The 18,586-nt window shown below is 49.7% G+C and overlaps 1 protein-coding gene across 4 annotated transcripts in view; it reads left to right on the forward strand.

The window, feature by feature from the left end:
* Positions 1-17,050, forward strand: part of TXNDC11 (thioredoxin domain containing 11) — a 59,447-nt gene extending 42,397 nt beyond the window's left edge. For 3 of the 4 annotated variants that reach the window (XM_032836291.1, XM_032836293.1, XM_032836294.1), the window contains 5 exons: positions 4,853-5,645; positions 8,439-8,581; positions 8,905-9,014; positions 12,074-12,154; positions 16,293-17,050. In XM_032836291.1, the coding sequence (XP_032692182.1) occupies positions 4,853-5,645; positions 8,439-8,581; positions 8,905-9,014; positions 12,074-12,154; positions 16,293-16,935 (1,770 nt within the window). In that variant the 3' untranslated portion in view covers positions 16,936-17,050. Of the gene's footprint in view, positions 1-4,446; positions 4,557-4,852; positions 5,646-8,438; positions 8,582-8,904; positions 9,015-12,073; positions 12,155-16,292 lie in introns of those variants that run through there. The other variant, XM_032836295.1, reaches the window with a different exon arrangement.
* Positions 17,051-18,586: the final 1,536 nt, after the last annotated feature.

Below are 18,586 nucleotides of genomic sequence, written 5' to 3' on the forward strand. Positions count from 1 at the left end.
AATGGGCAGGAGAGGAGTGTGTGCTGCAGATGGGCCCCACTGCGGCCTCGCTGGCCACGTTGACTGACAGCTGCTCGGCTCTGGGGGAGTCGGCGCGAACAGGCATGACCAAGCTGCGCCTCCCCAGGGTAGGACCCGATGTCTCTCGTCCCACCATGACCCACTGGGGGAGTGGGAGAGAGGGGATGGAGAGCAGCACAGGCAGGGTTCAGTGTGGCCTTGGAGACGCCGTTGTCGGGTGCGGGGGCCTGACGGCAAGCCCTGGCCACACTCAACCCGGCAGCCAGGGAGCGACAGTGGGGATACTGGGCTCCCTTGTTTCTCTAAGCCTCTCCTGTCGTGAAGATAAGCAGAGCGGTTTCCAGAGACAGAGCTGTCAGGAGTCTGCCCCTGCTGCTTTTCCTGTGTCAGCTGGTGCGCTCACTCTCTCCGGGTGTGAGTTTGGTTTATATGCGGATCATTTGGAGGCACTTAGAGAGAGTAATAACAATTACCGGAGTGTGCCTGCGATTGCTAAATTGGATTTACTGGGGGGTTTTATTTTTTCCTTCCCTCAAGGATCCCTTAATGGGCCCAAACCAATTTCGGACAGCCGGTGTAGCACTGGCCGGGCTAACCAGACACGGCCTCTCCCCGGGCCTCTCTATGTCAGCCTGGTGGTCTGCCTGGAGGCGACAGGGGCTCGGGGATCTTCCCCAGCCAGGCCCCTGATTTTGATACTCTGGAGCCTCATTGTGAAAGTTGTTATCCCTGCTGCTACCCTGGCTTCGAGGAAGAAAGGAGAGAAATGAAATGGCTTTTGTTTCCTTTCCTCTGATTAGGGAGGACTTGAAGTAATAAGACTTACTTCCTGAAGAAAATCTTCACTACGCAGATATTTTATGAACTAAGACACTCTCCAAATTTCCTAGGCTTTTACTGCATCTACTCTTAAGGGCCTTTAGGCTCTTTGTAGGAAAGGTGGGGTTTTCATCCAAGGCACAGCTACAGTTTGGGGTTTTTACTTTGACTTTTAAAAAAATTTCTTTGTGGAGAATTCTGTCTTGTCTAATTTGGGCAAGTCAGGGACCTGGGTGTGGTAGTGTTTTGTGACTGGAGCCCAGTTCCCCTGTTTAGGGGGTTGTTGGATTTGGGCCTCTGGCAGGAGGATGCTATCTTTCCTGCCTTTTTCCCTTGCTTAGCGTCTCTCTTCTCTGCCCTAACTCCTCCATCTCTGGCCAGGCCTTCTTCTTCTTCTTCTTCTTCTTTTTTTTTTTTTTTTTTTTGTTAAACCACTTTGTTGCTGTGTCTCCTTTCCTCTGAGCTCAGAGTGTCCCTGCAAGATGAGTGGATTACCCGAACCTCGCTGTATGGTTGAGATTGTTGAAAACCAGATGGCATCTCAGCAGTATTATGAATTACTTAGCCAAGTAAAGTGTTCTGTACAGTACATTTCCCTCTTCCTTTGAGGTCATTTTAGCAAATGTTTATGGAGCACTGTGTCAGGGAGCCGTGGGTGAGAAAGATGGAGAGGACGCAGCCTTACTCTCACGGTCTCAGAGGCTTGTTCAGGAGGGCGGCAGCAGCTTGCTTTTAATTAATGCAAGGTGGAGGAAGGTCAGCCCCAGGCCTCGCTCAGGAGGAATTGGAGGAGAGAGGGCTGTGTCCCAGAAAGCTAAGGGCAGCCAGGGGCGAGATTAGGAGAGGCTGTGGGCGGAGCAGGTATGGGGGACAGACTTTCGGGGTGGCCAGGATATGGATGGGTTGAGGGAAACATAAGGGAAGGCACAGCCTGAGCAGAGGCACGGCGGTGGGGAGTTTCCTGCAAGTTTGGTGTTAGGAAGTGGTGTGGGTTGCGTGGCCCCCAGAGGGGCTGCCTGGAGAAGACCCAGATTGGAAGCCTGAACAGGAGAGGCAGTTGGGTGTGACTTTGAGGACTTCAGGGTTAATCGTGGCTAGCACAGTCTCCCTGACAGAGGAGAGATGTCAGCTGAGCTGTGTGTTCCCATGATTCCTGTTTTCCAGGCAGCGCTGCTCCACGAGTGTGGGAAGTAGTAAAGTCCGGAACTTGGGCGCTGGTGGGGATGGGAAGTGGGGTGTGTGAGCAGAGAGGTAAGGAAGCCCTCAGGCTTGGGTCGCCTGAACACCGCACCTGGACATTCCCAGGCTGGGTTCTGAACTCATCAGCTCCTCAACCACAGGAGAGTTTACGCTTTAAGCCTTTTTCCCATGCCCACCTGGAGCCCAGTTGGGGCAGGCGGTTGAGGAAGCTGACGTGGTGGGGAGAGGTCAGCGTCACATGAGGTTAGTAGCACTGGAGCTTGCCAGGCAATGGGTTTTGAGGCAGCCATAGTGGGGAGTGTGGTGGGGACCAAGCAGAGGACAGCCGTGTGCTGGCTCCGCTGTGAGCCCAGGTCTGCGCCCGGCGTGACACACACGCACGCCCCCCACCCGCGGGAGACCACAGCGTCAGGCCATTGACCGCTGCGTCTCTGCAGAGCTGCTCCCTGCGGCCAGTGAGGAGTCCGTGTGCCTCTCGCAGCGCTGCTCTGAGGCGCTCACGGTGTGTGAGCCTCGTGGGCAAAGTCATGGTTGTCTTGTTCTGACTTACAAATTTGTCTGATGAAAGAAGATGGAAGGAAGCATTTACAGCACATTTAAAATTATGTGCCAGATTTTCCTTACTAGTTCATGGGAGATGAAGTATGGCCTCAGGCGATTCACATGTGAAGACGAAACTGGACTCGCCTTTCCACAACTGCCCAGTGTGTGAAAGAGGCATAAAAGTAAAAACCAGTTCAGTTTACAGGAGAAAAATAAGAATTCCTTACGTTTTAAGAGCATTACTCTATACAAAATAGTTTCTTCAATTAAAAATATCCTTTATGTGGCTTCTTTGCTTATGAGCAATGTTGTGAAAAGAGCTGAGAAGACCTTTTAAGGACTCCTGCTGTCATAAATATACTCCTACTTGGACATTTTGTAAAAAAAAAATTGCGTAAATACTTGAATTTTTGTGGGATTTTTGGGGGGGCGGGGGGCACGGGTGGGAATGATAATCCATGGTGTCTTTGGGTGTCACACAGTGCCCAGATGGGGCCAGAGGGCTGCTGGGCTCCTGTGAATCATACGGGCTTGACCTTGTGAGTGTGGTGTGCTGTCAGAGCCTTAGCCACAAAGGCCTGAGTTGTTTTTGTGGCGGGGGTGGGGGGAGGAAAGAAAATGAAACACTGGTTTATCTTCTTAAGTGGTCTTTTTTTATGCCTGAGAACTATTCCGTTCATTTTTCTGTACAAAGGCATATGTTTTGAATTAACAATCTCTATGAATACCATATATAGAATTGGGATTTTTTTTTAATTGGAAAAGTATTTATTAAATGGCTTTGCGCGCGCGCGCACGCGCACACACACACACACACACACACACACACACACACTTTCATGAAACAAAATCCCGAGCGACTTAACACCTTTTAACTAAGTGGCAAGATTTGATCCAAGTTAGCACGTGATTCTGTTTTAGAGAGTAGATGGAGTAAATGCCTTTGGATTATAATGACTTGCTTGTTTTTCTTATGAACCTGGGGAGGGTAGTGAAAGGTGTTCAGTTTGGAAACAGAATGAAATGTCAATCTAATCAGGCTGATACTGACCTGAGGGGAAAGCGGTCACTCTCCCCAGGACGTGGGGATATGTGTTACCCGAGATGCCATTCATTCCCCAGATCTTGGGCATTTGTTCTGTCCCTGGCTCTGGGGAGAACGGGAGAAATCCAGCAGGGGCCCAACCCATGAGGGTCTGTAAGCTTGTGGGGAGGAAGGCTATCTCAGCAGACACTTGTGAGACTGTGGGAAGGGCCTTGGGGCCCTAAAGATACAGAGCAGAGCTCCCAGGTGAGGTAGGGTGCAGGGGCATTAGCTCTCCTGAAGCAGCCACCCTGCTGCTCGGCCTGGGGGGCATTACTGAGGTGTGTTGGATGGAGGAGGTCCTGGCGAGGCCTTCTCTAAAGAGGGTGGGGCAACATCGGAAAGGCAGATGCAGGCCAGACTGTGTTAAGTTGTATACTCTGGGTAGTAGGGAGCCATGGAGTGTCATTCGGCAGAAGAGTGCTGTGCTTAGGGTGGTAATTTTAAAATCAATAGTGACAGTGTGGAGGCCAAGCAAGCAGGGGAGAGCATGCTGTGGAGTTCTGTGACAACTGAGGGCCTGAACTGAGGCCGTGGGGACTCGAAGGAAGGGGCCGGCTTTGTTGCTGAAGTCCAAGGTGGTGGGCTTCCCACTCTGTGATGCTGATTTCTACAGGGGGAGGGGGAAGTTATGGGGGAAGGCAGGATGGATGAGTGTGGTTTGGAGCAGGTTGAATTTGAAGCCTCCTGTGAGGTGGGTGTTTATGTGGAAACAGGATTGCTTGAAATACTGTGACCCACTCACTAGGGGTTTGGGACATGTTCAGAGCATTAGTGAGGGTGAAGAAAGAAGACGTCATCCCTGTGGGACAGTTACAAAGCTCTGAAGGCAAATGCACTCACCTGGGAGCTGAGATTTAAAATGTGTCCCTGGCCCCTCAGCCTCGAGGTATGTCGCAGGGGGAGCTTGGCTCTTGTCTCGTGGTGGACGGAGACGTCTGCCTCTCAGGCCCCCTCCTGCTCTACACAGTTGGCTCACTGTTAAGAGAGTGACATGATTCTGAAAGATGATCCAAGCCTCTTCCTGAATAGCTCTTGGTGGAATGGTTTCCTCTTGGATGCATGGAGAGGAAGAGCCGGCCGGGGCTTCTTGTGAATCAGGCCAGGGTGCTCTCCGGACCCAACGGCTGCGGGTCTCTCCTTCTGCCATGGCCGCGCCTCTCATGGCTCTGCCCTGTGTTTCAGATCACCGAAGTGGCCTTGGAGTACAACAACTGTCGTGGGGACCAGGTAGTGGAGCGGCTCCTTCAGCACCTGCGGCGAGTGGACGGCCCGGTGTTCAGGCCTCTGGCGCCTGAGCCCCCCGCGCAGCTGCCGGAGCCACCGCTGATCACGGCGTCCCCCTGCTGTAACACCGTGGTGCTGCCCCACTGGCACTCCGTCTCCAGGACCCACAACGTCTGTGAGCTGTGTGTCAATCAGACCACGGGGGGCGTCCGGCCCAGCTCGGTGGGCATGCCGCAGTGCAGCTTTTTCGAGATGGCGGCGGCTCTGGATTCTTTCTACCTCAAGGAGCAGACCTTTTATCACGTGGCGTCGGGCAGCATCGAGTGCAGCAATTTTCTGAGTTCCTACAGCCCCTTCAGTTACTACACTGCATGTTGCAGGACTATAAACAGGGCCGTGACGGGCCTCATTGATGCTGGACACAGTGTCTTTGAAACCCCAACCATCGCGCTTTCTTCCCTCGAGAAGAAATGTGAGGCCGACCCCCCAGGCTCCGTTCCTCACATTGAGGAGAACAGGTATCTCTTTCCTGAAGTGGACGTGAGTAGCACAGACTTCACAGGCCTGAGCTGCAGAACCAACAAGACCCTGAACATCTACCTTTTGGATTCAAATTTATTTTGGTTATATGCAGAGAGGCTGGGGGCTCCGAGCGCCACTCAGGTGAAGGAGTTTGCCGCAATTGTTGATGTGAAAGAAGAGTCTCACTATATCTTGGATCCAAAACAAGCCCTTAGGAAGCTCACCCTAGGTACTGTGGGCAGTTTCCTTCCCCAAACATAATGAGTATTGCTTAACTTAATACCGGTAACTTTTATCCAGGGATCTCAATACCTTTGGTCTTGGGGGGATGTCAGTTCTGTAGCTCACTTGAAATCTTTAGACTGTGTTTGGTCACCATTTTAAAAGAAGCTAATTTTGTCTATTAAAGGGAACAGAAACTTCCCAACTCCCCATTTGGGATAAGTTTGTCATGTAACCTCTGGGGGGGGATAGGAGCCCAGCGTTCCAGATGGGCAGTGCCTGTCCCGTTTCTGAGTTGGAGGGAGCTGTGTGGGGTGGGCCCCTGGCTGCAGGAAGGGCAGTGGGGTGGAGAGCTGTTGTGCTGGGAGCATCCCGGGAGCTGATGAATGGGACCCCGATGGCAGCGCATTCTAAAAGAGCTTAAACAGGAAGCAGTGAAACATAGAACCACCTGCCCTCCCTTTGGTCTCAGGTCTGGATGTACAAGTATCAAGGCTGTCAGACCCAGTTTGCTCGGTTGCTGTTTTTGCCTCCTTGAGAAATGCTGCTCTGACCTTGGGTGCCTAGATTGTAACAGACAAGTGTCAAGTGCAATAAACAAGTGTCTGTTGCAAACCAGCAGAAACCACTTTGGGGGTGGGGGGGGGGGTCCGTTCTGGGATAGCGTCGCGCGAGCTTGCCCTTGGCGCCAGCAGTAAACTAACCAACGCTGTCCTGTTCCCAGGGCTTTGCTGACATCCTTGATGTCCACACAAGGAAGTGAGAATTCAAAAGCCGTGTTAGTTCAGCCTCAGTGGAAACACAGGGAAAGTCAGTGTTTGCCAAACGGAGACAGGAGGAATTCTGTAGGGAGGGAAACCTTTTATTTCCAAGTTTTACAGGGTGTGAAAGCAAGAGGAAACTCAAAGACCCCTAAATAATAGTCCTGTTAGCTTCTTCGTTTAAGCCCAGGTGAAGCTTGTTTCTGATATTAGACACTTTTGGAGAGGCTTATGTAAATGTTGATTTACATAATGTCAAATTATATATTATAAACGTGATGCTCTTAAGTGTTCAGAAGAACCCTGTGACCAGTCCCTCTCTGAACTGCATTCTGTATCGATACTACAAATTGTTCCTGATTTGTGTTTTCTCTTTTTTTTTTTTTTAAGATTTTATTTATTTATTTAACAGACAGAGATCACAAGTAGGCAGAGAGGCAGGTACAGAGAGAGGGGAAAGCATGCTTCCAACTAAGCAGAGAGCCCGATGTGGGGCTCGATCCCAGGACCCTGGGATCATGACCTGAGCCGAAGGCAGAGATTTTAACCCACTGAGCCACCCAGGCGCCCCTTGATTTGTGTTTTCTAAAGTTACATTTTGGTAGACCAAGTTTTCTTTCTGTTCCTTTTTTTTTTTTTAAGGTTTTTTTATTTGCTTATTAGCGACAGCAAGAGAGAGCACAAGCTGGGGGGTAGGGGTGAGGAGAGGGAGAAGCAGGCTCCCCACTGAGCAGGGATCCCAATGATGGGCACCATCCCAGGACCCTGAGATCAGGACCCCGAGATCATGACCTGGGCGGAAGGCAGATGCTTAACCAACTGAGGACTGAGCCACCCAGGCACCACCTCCTCCCCGAGTTTTCTTGAAGTGAAACAAGCCTGTTTCTAGAGGGTTGTTCATTGGACTTCATAATTCCATTCAGTAATATACTTAGCATTCAGTGAGCCCATAATGATGTTCAGTTTGAATTTAGGGTCTTCCGAAAGAGGCCTTCTTCAGATTTCTTGTGATCTTCTGTATCTACTCTGCCACATACATCTAGCGCAGTTTTTTTTTGTCCTATAGTTGGTGACATTTGAAGGGTCCTATTTAAAAAATGCCTGTGTGTCGTTGGTTTGCAGAGTTGACTCTTCAGTCAGCTTCTCTGAGCCAGTTTAGGGATTTAGGGTTTGTTCGCATGAGGAGAGAATTTTTGGTTTTAAGTTTCAGAAACTTAGCCAAGTAAGTCACTCCGATGCCGACGGTGACCTGTCTTTAGTGTGTGTCTGCCACCCTTCACACTTCCTCCTCCCTGTGTGGAACACATCGGTGTTGATCAGGACCTCAAGATGGAGAGAGTTAGAAGAAGGAGAAAGAAGGGAGAACGCAGCCGATCGTCCTGCTTCGGACAGACAACCAAGCAGTCTGAGGACAGTGGAGTTTATGGGGAGGGGAAAGCTGTCAGGTCAAGTTAGGTGTTTGGATTGCATGTGGGTTTTATTTATAGGTTTTCCCACTAAATATAATTGAGTTATTTTCCCTAAACTTTCAAGAAGGGAACTTGAAAAACTCGAATAAACAAAGACCACAGCTCCATAGCTCCCTGTCCTTGAATTAATGAGCATGAGAGACACCTGTCCACTAGCGGCAGCTTGCGTAGTAGCTGTCTTTGTAGTGATGTTCAGAGGTCTTGGGATTGTAGGCTGAAATCTCTTAAAGATTGTGGCATGATGATCTTTGCAGCCTCGGGTGTCTTATCTGTGGACCGATCCCGTGAGCAAAAAAAAAAAAAAAAAAGAGAATTCCTAGACTGTAAATACCAGAGCATCTGACACTGCATAGCATTTTGTTACTTAAGTAATCGCTGTCTGGGGATTCTTCTTGGAGCTACACACGGTGCCACTCGGGGCAGCTGTGATCAGGGTTTTACCTGCAGGTGAAGTGTTAAAAATGTAAGCCTGTGAAGCCAGCCCGGTTTTTTAAATGTAGCCTTTAAAGTAGGCCAACTACTCTCCCTATACTTGGCGAAGAGCTGATCTCATTTTCTCTTTATTTTTAGAGTCTTTTATTCAAAACTTCAGCGTTCTCTACAGTCCCTTGAAAAGGCATCTCATTGGAAGTGACTCTGCCCAGTTCCCTTCTCAGCATCTAATCACTGAAGCGACAACTGATACCTTTTGGGAAGTGGTCCTCCAAAAACAGGTATGGAATCAGGGGAGAGGCAGAAATCACACCATCACTCCCTATTGAAATATCCCCAGAGCCGCGGTTGTGGGGCAAGCCTTCAGGTTTGATATGCAGGTTAATCACATGGCAGTCTTCTCGCACAACACGCATGAGTTACATGCTGGTTTTCTAACTGCAAAAAGTCCTTAAAGAAAGCACATAATTGGAAAGATCTAAAAATGAAAATTTTCATAATTGGCGCATAAGCAGCATTTCTTGAATGCCTGCGGGGTTCTGAGCACAGTGAGGATGTGAGCCCATTTCCTAGGGCCACTAACAGCCATCTTTCCCTCCCCCAGGACGTTTTGCTGCTTTATTACGCTCCGTGGTGCGGCTTCTGTCCATCCCTCAATCACGTCTTTATCCAGCTTGCTCGCCTCCTGCCGACGGATGCATTCACTGTGGCGAGGTAAGGGAGCCTGCGGTGCTTCGGGTCTGTGCCCGTCTTCCCTCCTTACGGCCTAGCCATATGGTTTGCAAGGGTCTGCCCGCTGTTCGTTAGCCTTGGGTAAGGCTTGCTGCGATTGAATTGTCAGTTTGAAGCCATGAGCAAAACCTCACTGAGACCGAAGCTTTCCTGATGCGTTCTGAGTGTTCTTTCCGTGGTGTCGACTGTGTTTAGCCCTGATTGAATTCAGGGAGGGTGAGTGTGGGAGCAGCGCTGACCTGGTTGCTAGGACAACCCCTGCATTGGTGGACTGTCCAGAACAGCATGGGAACGGTGCCCACCGACTTCCACCAACTTCCATGCGCTGCGGCCTTGGCACAGGGGAAGGGGGCCCAGTGCCCGACATGCTGCCAACCGGCCCTGGGACCTGGAGCAAATCTCTCCGCCAGGTCTGGTTTCCCTCCTCACTCTTGAAATTAGGAGGAAGGATTGGTTGATATCTATGTGTTATAGTTTTTTGATTTTGTGGGTAACTGGATGTGGCCTCTGTACTAAGCAAAACAATTTTTAAATCCTTGTTTTGTAAAAAACAAGCGTCAAATGAAGAATTTTTGGAAAAGGTATTAAACTGTTTGGGGCAGGGCTTGTTTAGACTACAGCCTTCCAGACAGAATTAAACATAAAAGATTAAATCATAGGACAGAATATCAGAACAAAGAATGCTGGGTTTGTTTGTTCCTTTGAGAGATGGAAACTTTGCAAAGTGAAGCAGTTACAAAAAATAATTAAAGACGAACAGATGCCACTAGGAAAGGGCTCAATGAGAGAAATGAGGAAAGTAGGCTTGAAAAAAGAACAGTAGCTATATTTTATAGCATCTGTGTTTCACCCACTGGATCTGCTGTAAGTGGTGGTTAGAACCAGATTCGAGGAGCTGCTGTGTGCCGTGAGATTCCTGACCTGCTTGCTGGAGCACTCAGTGAAGCAGGTCTTAGGATCTCTTTTTACTGAGGAGGCAACTGAGTCACAGAGAGGGTAGGTAATTTGCCCACAGTCACACAGCCTGTAAGTGAGGGACCAGGACTCAGAATCAGGTGCTCATACTCCAGACCCTGAGAAGGAACAAAGGTTTAAGGAAGTGCCGAGAGGAGAATGTGGTCTGTCTGCACAGGGGAATGTTTTTTAGCCTTGAAAAGAGGAACATTCTGTGTGGTTGCCAGGTTGTGAAGAGTCAGAGTCAGAGACAGAAAGTAGATGGTCGGTGTGGTGGCGAGTGGGGGGCTCTTGAATGGATAGAGTCTCTGTTTTGCAGGACGAAGAAATGGTTGTGGAGCTGGGTGATGGGGATGGCTGCACCCCATTATGAGTGGACTTACCACTGCCAGCTTTGGGCTCGGACGTAGTCAGGCTGGGACATTTTGTGTGTATTTTACCACAGTGAAAAACCATCTGGGGGGCAGGGGGCGTCACAGCTGGGAGAGACTCCTGGGGGAAGAAAAGACTTGGGTAGGTTTCTTCTGGAGGAGAGTATAAATAAACTTAAGTGTGGAGATGACAGTCTAATAAATGTAAATTAGAACAATAACAGAGTATCATTTACACTTACTAACAGTTGCTTTTAAGTGACAGCATCTTGTGTTGATGAAGTGAAGTTGGCAATGTCAGACCTAGCTCTTGAATTGGGTGTAACCTTTTTGGAAAGCATATTAGCAACATTTGTAGGAAAGTACAAAAATGGTTACACAGTTTTGCCCCAGTTAATTTCACTTTGGGGAATTAAGGAACTAGGACTTGGGGAGGAGCTGAGCCAGTCATTGTAGCAGGAGAGCAACAGCTAAGTACATTGGGGCTTCGAGTGTGATGGGATATTGACCCATTTATTAGAACAATGCTTTTCACATCATTAATTGAAAGGCGTCGCATATGAAACGTCTGAGTGCTGCTCTTCACATCGTGGAGATTTGCACACCAAGCCTGAATGCGAATCCCAGAAAGAAGGTTCCGACCAGCCCAGTGGATTTTGAGTGGATGTTAATGATAATGTTTTTCTTTCAATTGTACTTGCTTTTTTGAAGTAAAACTCAGGAGAAGAAAAGTATTTGATGATAACAAAAGCGTTCAGTGTCACTTGTTTAAAAAATGGGACTCTGACATTTTACGTGGGCTGTCCCAGGCAGAGGCAGGAGTGCTGTTTTGTTCAGTTGTTTAACACCATTATAATTCGGCCATCCTTCTGGACAAATGCATGGCACTGATTCATTCCTAACCCCCATTATACTTTCTAGAAACTTCTGTCAAGTTAACGATTCAAAAAATTGCCATCTTTTGTATGCATTGTTTGTGATGACGGACATCGGAGCCACCTGGCCAAGTGGACCTACACGGTCTGCTCCCTCCTTCTAGGATTTTTTTTTTTTTTTTTTTTGCTTCTGCACCGTCTGAGCGATCCCTGCGGGCTGGGGTGGGGGGCTGCTGCACTTAGCCGAGTGCGGGCTGCAGGAGGGACTGCTGCCTCCTTCAATATTAATAAAGCACAGGGTGGGTAATTGAGCAAAGGTATCATTTTCTGTGTTAGAAAATTAATCTAAAATCTGCTAAAAGAAATAAAGGTTTTGTGGCCCCGTCCAGATTCACAAAATATAAATATAAAATAGAGTGTAGTCTTTATTTTCCAGCTTTCTTAGGTCTTCAGAGGCTTGATGTATTTTGCACAGTGATTTCCTTTTTCCAGAGCTGATTCAGGGATTAAAGTACTTGACCAGGCCCCATCAGGTGGGTGGACTGCTCCTGAGGTGTCAGTGAGGCGTTTTGTTTTGTACTGTTTTTTTTGGGAAGGTCATTTTTACCTCATGACGTGTCACTTCCACTCCACAAGTGAAGTGGAAAGTGGCATGTTCTGGAAGCATTGGTTCTTCTGGCCTGAATTGCAACCAGTTTGCACTGGTCTTGTACCCACTAAGAGGGGCTGGTCAGTGTGGCCACAGAAAATGTTCCAGGCTCTTCTATTATCAGAGAAGGTTATTTCAGGTTGGAGTGTGTTGGGCTGATCCTTTACTTTTTCTCATCTTTCCCTTTGTCAGGATTGATGTATCTCAGAACGACCTTCCTTGGGAATTTATGGTTGACCGTCTTCCCACTATCTTATTTTTTCCCTGCAACAGGTAAAGCTGATTTTTTTTTCTATATTTGGGCATATGGGATTCTTTTGCCAAAAATGAAATGTGTTTAAGATACTTCACAGAAGTGAAATGCAAATCATTACCTATTACTAAACTGTTTTGAATAAAATATATTGTTCAAATAATGTGCCCTTGGGGACCAAGGATAAAAGGGCTTTGGGGTCACAAGCTCAGATGTGGTTTTGGTAAGAACTTTGCCCCTTGCAGAGTGTGTGTTCTCACGCATATGAATGTGGCCATCAGAACTTGTTTGCCTTCTTGACCATAAGAACCTACAGTGGGTGGAAAGCAAAGACCCACATTCACGGTGGGAGGCAGGACAGGCACTCATTGTTGAGCCCCCGGATGTCAGGTCCTGCCTGCCCCAGGCTTTCATATGTGTCATTTTCTGCTGGGTTCTGCTGAAAACTACCTTGTCCCTCTTGTGCAAGTTGGAAATGGAGACTTTCCTCCCCACCGTACCCCATTCCTGGGATTCAAGGAGCCTTCTCCCCAAGTGTGTAGACTTCTGTGAATATCTGCCCTGGGGCTGTCACTTTGATGTCTTCACATTTGTCTAAGCAGACTCCAATTCCGGTGATGACAGCATCTACCTTGAAAGCCCAGCAGACAGGGATGGGACATAAGCAAAGGGGATGGCTTGACTTGGCAATTAGTAAATGTTGGATGTGGATATTTCGCTAAAAGGGAAATTAACTCTTGGCCTTTGAAAGCCTGATAAACCAGATGTACTTTCCCTGTTTAAAAAAAGATTCCCTTTTGTTGATAAAAGAATGGATCCTCGGGGACCAGTCATGCGGCTCTGACGGTATCTTTCCAGGGGGAAGCATTTGCAGGATTATTTCAGTGAGGTTCCTGAGTCCCGCATGTGATGTCTCCTGTTCTCATCTCCTGCGCTCACTTCTTCCGTTCATTGTAGCCACTGCCATACTTTCTGTGTCTCCAGGAGAGTGCTTCCTTCCTAGAGATTGAATCATTTCCTTGTTTTTTCCTCTTAATGTCAAGGAATTTTTGCTGGAATACTTCCTGGGGTGGTAGGGTCCTGTCACATCACACACTAAAAATGGAGTGTGACTCATCCTGTCCTGTTAACTGTCGTGATGAACCTCTTTCCTTCTAAGAAGCATTTAAAGTGCCACACGTTCAAGGGATCCCGGGCGGTTATCCTAACAATTTCATCTGTGCGGGGTGGAGGTCAGGCACAAAGTTCAATGAAGCATGGTTTTGGAATTTCAAACATAGTTTGGGAAGGTGGTAAAGTCCTAACACCCAGCATGAGCCTTTGCATGGAGACGTTCTCAGCAGCTAGAACTCGGGAGTGCGCATTGAAAGAGACAGACAATTGTGTGTTCGGGAGACTGAGTCGGGCTGTGTGGGGGACGAAGCTTTTGTCGGAAAGCCAGCGGAGGCGGTCACTGTGGGATGAGCGTGGGTGCTCCCTGCAGCTCCGCACCCCTGAAAAGTCTAGAAGGTACATACCGGATGTGAGGAGAGTGTCCCGCTCTTTGTGAACATGCAGAGCTTGGGAAACGAAAGCCTTACTGCTCAGGAATGGAATTTTTCTTATTTCCTAAAAATAAAGAGTAGTCAGAAGTGAAGTAAGCTCCTTGTCAGCTGGTCCAAGTTGAGTGTTGGCGTGCTCAGAGGGCGTAAATGGGCCAAGGGCAGGCTTTGACCGCTCGCAAGAGAGGAAATGGAAAAGGCCTTTTTCACGATGTGTGTGCTTAGGTTATTTTTAGTGAAGAGACTGTATGGGTTCCGATGAAATAGAAGTCTGCTCATGCCACTAGGTTAAAATGTGTGCAGTAAGTAGGGGACGTGTCAAGATGCTGACAGTTACTTAGGAGGAGAATTACCGGTGATGGGAGGGATGCTGCTTGTTTGCTTCGCAGCTGGTCTCCGGTGAGCAGATATTTTATAGTCGTGAACGAGAGAAACCACAGAGAACGGCTTGTCCTCCCCGTGGTGTGCCCCCTGGCAGGCCCGGCTCTCCTGTGCGGGCGTGTCTTCGAGCCGCTGTTGGCTCCGCTCTGCATCACGTTGTGGAAGTCGGGTGCTCTGGCCAGGCCTGGCTGACGACATCCTGGGGGTGCAGTGGCTTACTGTAGTGTGGGCCTGGGAGGGGAGCAGCCCACCCGCCCCCACTCTTCTACCCCCTTCTTTAGATAGAGGCCTTACACCCTGTTCTTCATGTTCATATCTAGCAGTTTAGGTGCTAGAGGCGTGAACACACTCCTAGGGAATTTACAGCAGACTCATGCCGCGGGGCCTTTTACAGCTCCACTTCCAACACGATTCCTTTCTGGAAAGTTTGGTCATACCTTGCGTTCTTGCTACTTCTAGAAAGTCGCAAAGCTGGGCAGCACACCCTGTAGGTAGCTTCACAGAGATGGCTCTGGGACAGGACTCCAGAATAGCGTGCTGACAGGGGTCGTTCTCGGCCCTGGAAACGTCTGCACACATGATAAGGCACCTGGGCTGCTCTCTCCCGGGGAGTTAAGTTCCTCTGTCCTAAGAGACCAGGTTTGCGCTGCATGGCTCAGCTGCAGAGCCGGCCTCCGCTCGTCCGTCCCGCCCGCGCCTCAAATGGGCCAGGTTTTCAGTTGTCTGTTGACTTGGAGGCTTGGAGGCCCCAACTCGAAGCAAGCTTCTCCAGATGAAAAAACCTGCTTTAAAGGAGGGTGTGACAATATACTTACTCCAGATGTTTGACTGTTCCACGTATCCGAAAGTCTCCATAAGTGTATAAAATGGTGCGTGTGTGATTTTAATTTCCCTGTGATTTTTATTTCCTTGGGAAAGAGCTGTCCATCAGTAGAACACTTTTTGTCTTTTCTTAGATATTTGACCACTGGCTTTGTGTGTGGAGAGGGTATGTAAGCTTTTAATGAGTGGTTTCTTGGTTGGGTTTTTTTTTTTTTTTTCTTTTTTAAGATTTTATTTGATAGAGACACAGTGAGAGAGGGAACACAAGCAGGGAGAATGGCAGAGGGAGAAGCAGGCTTCCTGCTGAGCAGGGAGCCCGATGTGGGGCTCGATCCCAGGACCCTGGGATCATGACCTGTGCTGAAGTTAGATGCTTAACAACTGAGCCACCCAGGCGCTCCTCTTGGTTGGTTTTTTAAGGCATCAGATGATTGTTTTTTGGCTAACACTCAGCGTTCAGATTAATTGGTGTCATCCATACAGCAGTCCCGTGAGAGCGACAGTGCTCTTACCACCCCTTTTACAGACGAGGCAGTGCAAGGGCACACAGGGGCCACCTGTGTGGACGCTCAGAACCGTGAACAGCAGCCTCGTGAGTCTGCCCAACAGGTGGTTCTGGGGCCTGTATGTGGTAGAAATGTTGGTCATCAGACAGTTAAATGACAACTTCTAGAAAGGAATTTTCTACATCAGGACTTGTGACAGAGCTTTGGGGGAGCCCCATTCATACGTCACTTTCCTTCCTTATTCTGTGTTCTCAGGGTGGGGCAACCTTAATTTCTCAGCTTCCATTGGTTGGTCTTTTTGTCAGGGGTCAGGCTTTAGTGATACCTCCTCCACTGTGGTAATAAAAATGACTCCAGATGTTGCCAGATGCCCCTAGGGGCTTATAGTTACCCCAGTTAAGAACTCCTGCCTTGGATTATGTGTGATAAATGTTGGCTGAAGAAATCTGGCTGAGTGTGCAGTCTTTCCGATTGCATCACGTGCTGTTGACAGCCACAGAGTGACGCAGGTGATGTCCTGCCCCAGGACATCCTTCCTTACACGCCACTGGGCCTCTGAGAGCTTGCGAAGGCCACTTTGCCCACATGTTGTAGGTGCCCTCCATCCCTGGCTCAAGGCTTGGGCCTGGGAGCTTCTAGTCTTTCTCCCAAGGTGGTTATCAGAAACTGGGCTCTTTGTCCTTAGGAAGACACATACTTGAGATAAGCCACCTTAATTACAAAACGAGCATGTGCGACATCCTCAGCTTTGTAGAGAAATTTTTGCCCAGAGAACATTTTCCGTGCTGACTTTAAGTAAAATCCTCGGCATGTCTCTTGGTGGGAAGCCCGGCCTTCGGTAGCAGTGTGCTTTGGACTAAGAATGTTGATGGGACTCTCACCTTTGACCCCTTTCCCTTTGTCTCCAGAAAGGACCGCAGTGTGAAATACCCCGAAGACCTTCCCATCACCCTTCCTAATCTGCTGAGGTTCATTCTGCATCACTCAGACCCCGCTTCCGCCCCCCAGAATTTAGCTAACCCTCCTACCAAAGAGTGTCTTCAGAGCGAGGCAGTCTTCCAGCAGGGGCACATCTCCCACTTGGAGAGAGAGATCCAGAAGCTGAGGGCGGAAATCAGCACCCTCCAGCGGGCGCAGGTGCAGGTGGAGGCCCAGCTGTCCAGCGCTCGCAGGGACGAGCACCGGCTGCTTCGGCAGAAGCAGACCCTGGAGAAGCAGCACAGCCTGCTCCAGCGGCACAGCGAGCAGCTGCAGGCCCTGTACGAGCAGAAAACCCACGAGCTCCAGGAGGTGGCCCGGAAGCTCCAGGAGCTGGCCGACGCCTCGGAGAACCTCCTCACCGAGAACACGTGGCTCAAGATCCTGGTGGCAACCATGGAGCGGAAGCTGGAGGGCAAGGACGGAACCGCAGCCCCCCCCCCCCCCCGAGAGGCCGCCTCTGACCACCCTGAGCCTCCGGGTCCCCCTCGGCTACCAGGCAGCAGCCTCCCGCCTTCCAACAGCAGCTCCACGCTGGCGTCCGAAAGGAGCAATGAGAACAGGACAGACTAACTTTTAAAATGACATGAAGAAATCAGAGGTGAAAACTGTACATTGGGAATATATTTATGCAAATTTTATTGAAATTTATTGTAAATAAAGATTTTCTCAGTGGTCTAGAAAATCAGCTTGAATGTCATTCAGCGTTTATTGAACAGGGATGACATCCCTTCCACTTATTGCACAAACTTGGTAGCTTTGAGACCGAAACAGTAGCACAGCCCATTTGAACATCTGTCTGAAAAGTTAGCCCGGATTTTCGTGGCTCAGTGTCAAAGAGTTCCCTCCCCATTCCCCGACTGTTGCTTCTGTGATGACATGCGCGATGAAAGGCTGATTTCCTGACTGACCCGTCAGAAGACCAGAACACAACAGCTGGGCCATTCAGAAAGAATTCAGTGAGAGGTCATAACTTCACTAAGCCATGTGAGCGTGTGGCCCTGGCGTCAGCGCTAAAAAAAGCAGCCGTCGATCAACAGGAACAGTGAACGCTCTTGTGTGGCTGTTCACTGCCTCCCCAGGCACTCGCACTTGCCTCCCAGAGACCCCCACTGGTGGGTCCCCCCCGGCCCCCCACGGGCGCTGTGCGCTGGGACCCTGACCTGGCGAAGACATTGCCCCTGGCAACCAGGGTGTAGGCGGGATGAGGGAGCCTCCAGGAGCAAGACCTGGGAGAAAGTGAAGGTTCGTCATGTCAAACACAGAACTTCACCGGCGCCGGTTAAAACCTCAGGGCAAGTCTGAGAGTTAAGCGATCACGTTCGGGGTCAGCCGGGGGCAGGGGCTGGGGCGGGGCGGTCCTGGGTTTCCCAGGTGAAGGCAGCCTGGGTGCGTGCTGCTGGCTGCGGAAAGTCGAGGTAGAAAGCCTGGAAGTTCTGAGATGCGAGTGGAATGGATCAGACATCCGTGCTCCTTCCATGTTGGTCTCAAGGGTCCTTTATCAGAAAACCAGCCTTCTCCCTGATCATCCCTGGGGCACCTTTGAAGGTGCTGGCCCCCTCTGGCCCACATGCCCTCTCAGGGTCTCTGGCCTGATTCTTAAGTTTAGCCACCCCCGTTTTAGGGGCCAGGGACATCTCTCTTGTGCCAAAGCCCAGCTGCCTTACCGGGGCTCCTCAGTAGCCCCCTGGGGCAGCTCAGACTGCTACCAGCTACCCTAATCCTAACTCCCAAGCTAATTCTTCATGTTTGACCCCCAATTTAAGGGTATGCCACTAAGATGAAGTGTTCCCTCAGCTCCCTCCTTGGGGTTCCAGGAAGAAGATGATTAGTTCAACATGCTCGTTAGAGACTTGGGTGAGCCCAGAGGAGCTGCCGTCAGCCTGACCGGTGCTCCGTGATAAGCCCACGCTGGCCACTGGTTTATGACCTAGGGTGCCGACACAGGCCACGTTTTCATCACAATAGTGGAGAGTGTGCTTATGGTGGTGGGATTAACGAACTCTGTGAGTTCACTGACATGTACACAAGAGACGCCTTGAAGATGCAGGCCGTGGGGGTGCTGGCCTGACTGAGAGCCACCATGAAGACCCTGTCCTTAACCTGAAACTCACTGCCCCTGCCATAAGCCCTCCCGGGGATCCACTAAGGGTGGGCTGTCAGGCCACCGTCCGGGGGCCTCTCCTGGGTGTTCATTCCCTCGGAGCTCTTTGAGCGGGGTCAG

Source organism: Lontra canadensis, unplaced genomic scaffold (genome assembly GCF_010015895.1).
Source record: "Lontra canadensis isolate GAN:19392208 unplaced genomic scaffold, GSC_riverotter_1.0 scaffold91, whole genome shotgun sequence".
NCBI lineage: Eukaryota > Metazoa > Chordata > Mammalia > Carnivora > Mustelidae > Lontra > Lontra canadensis.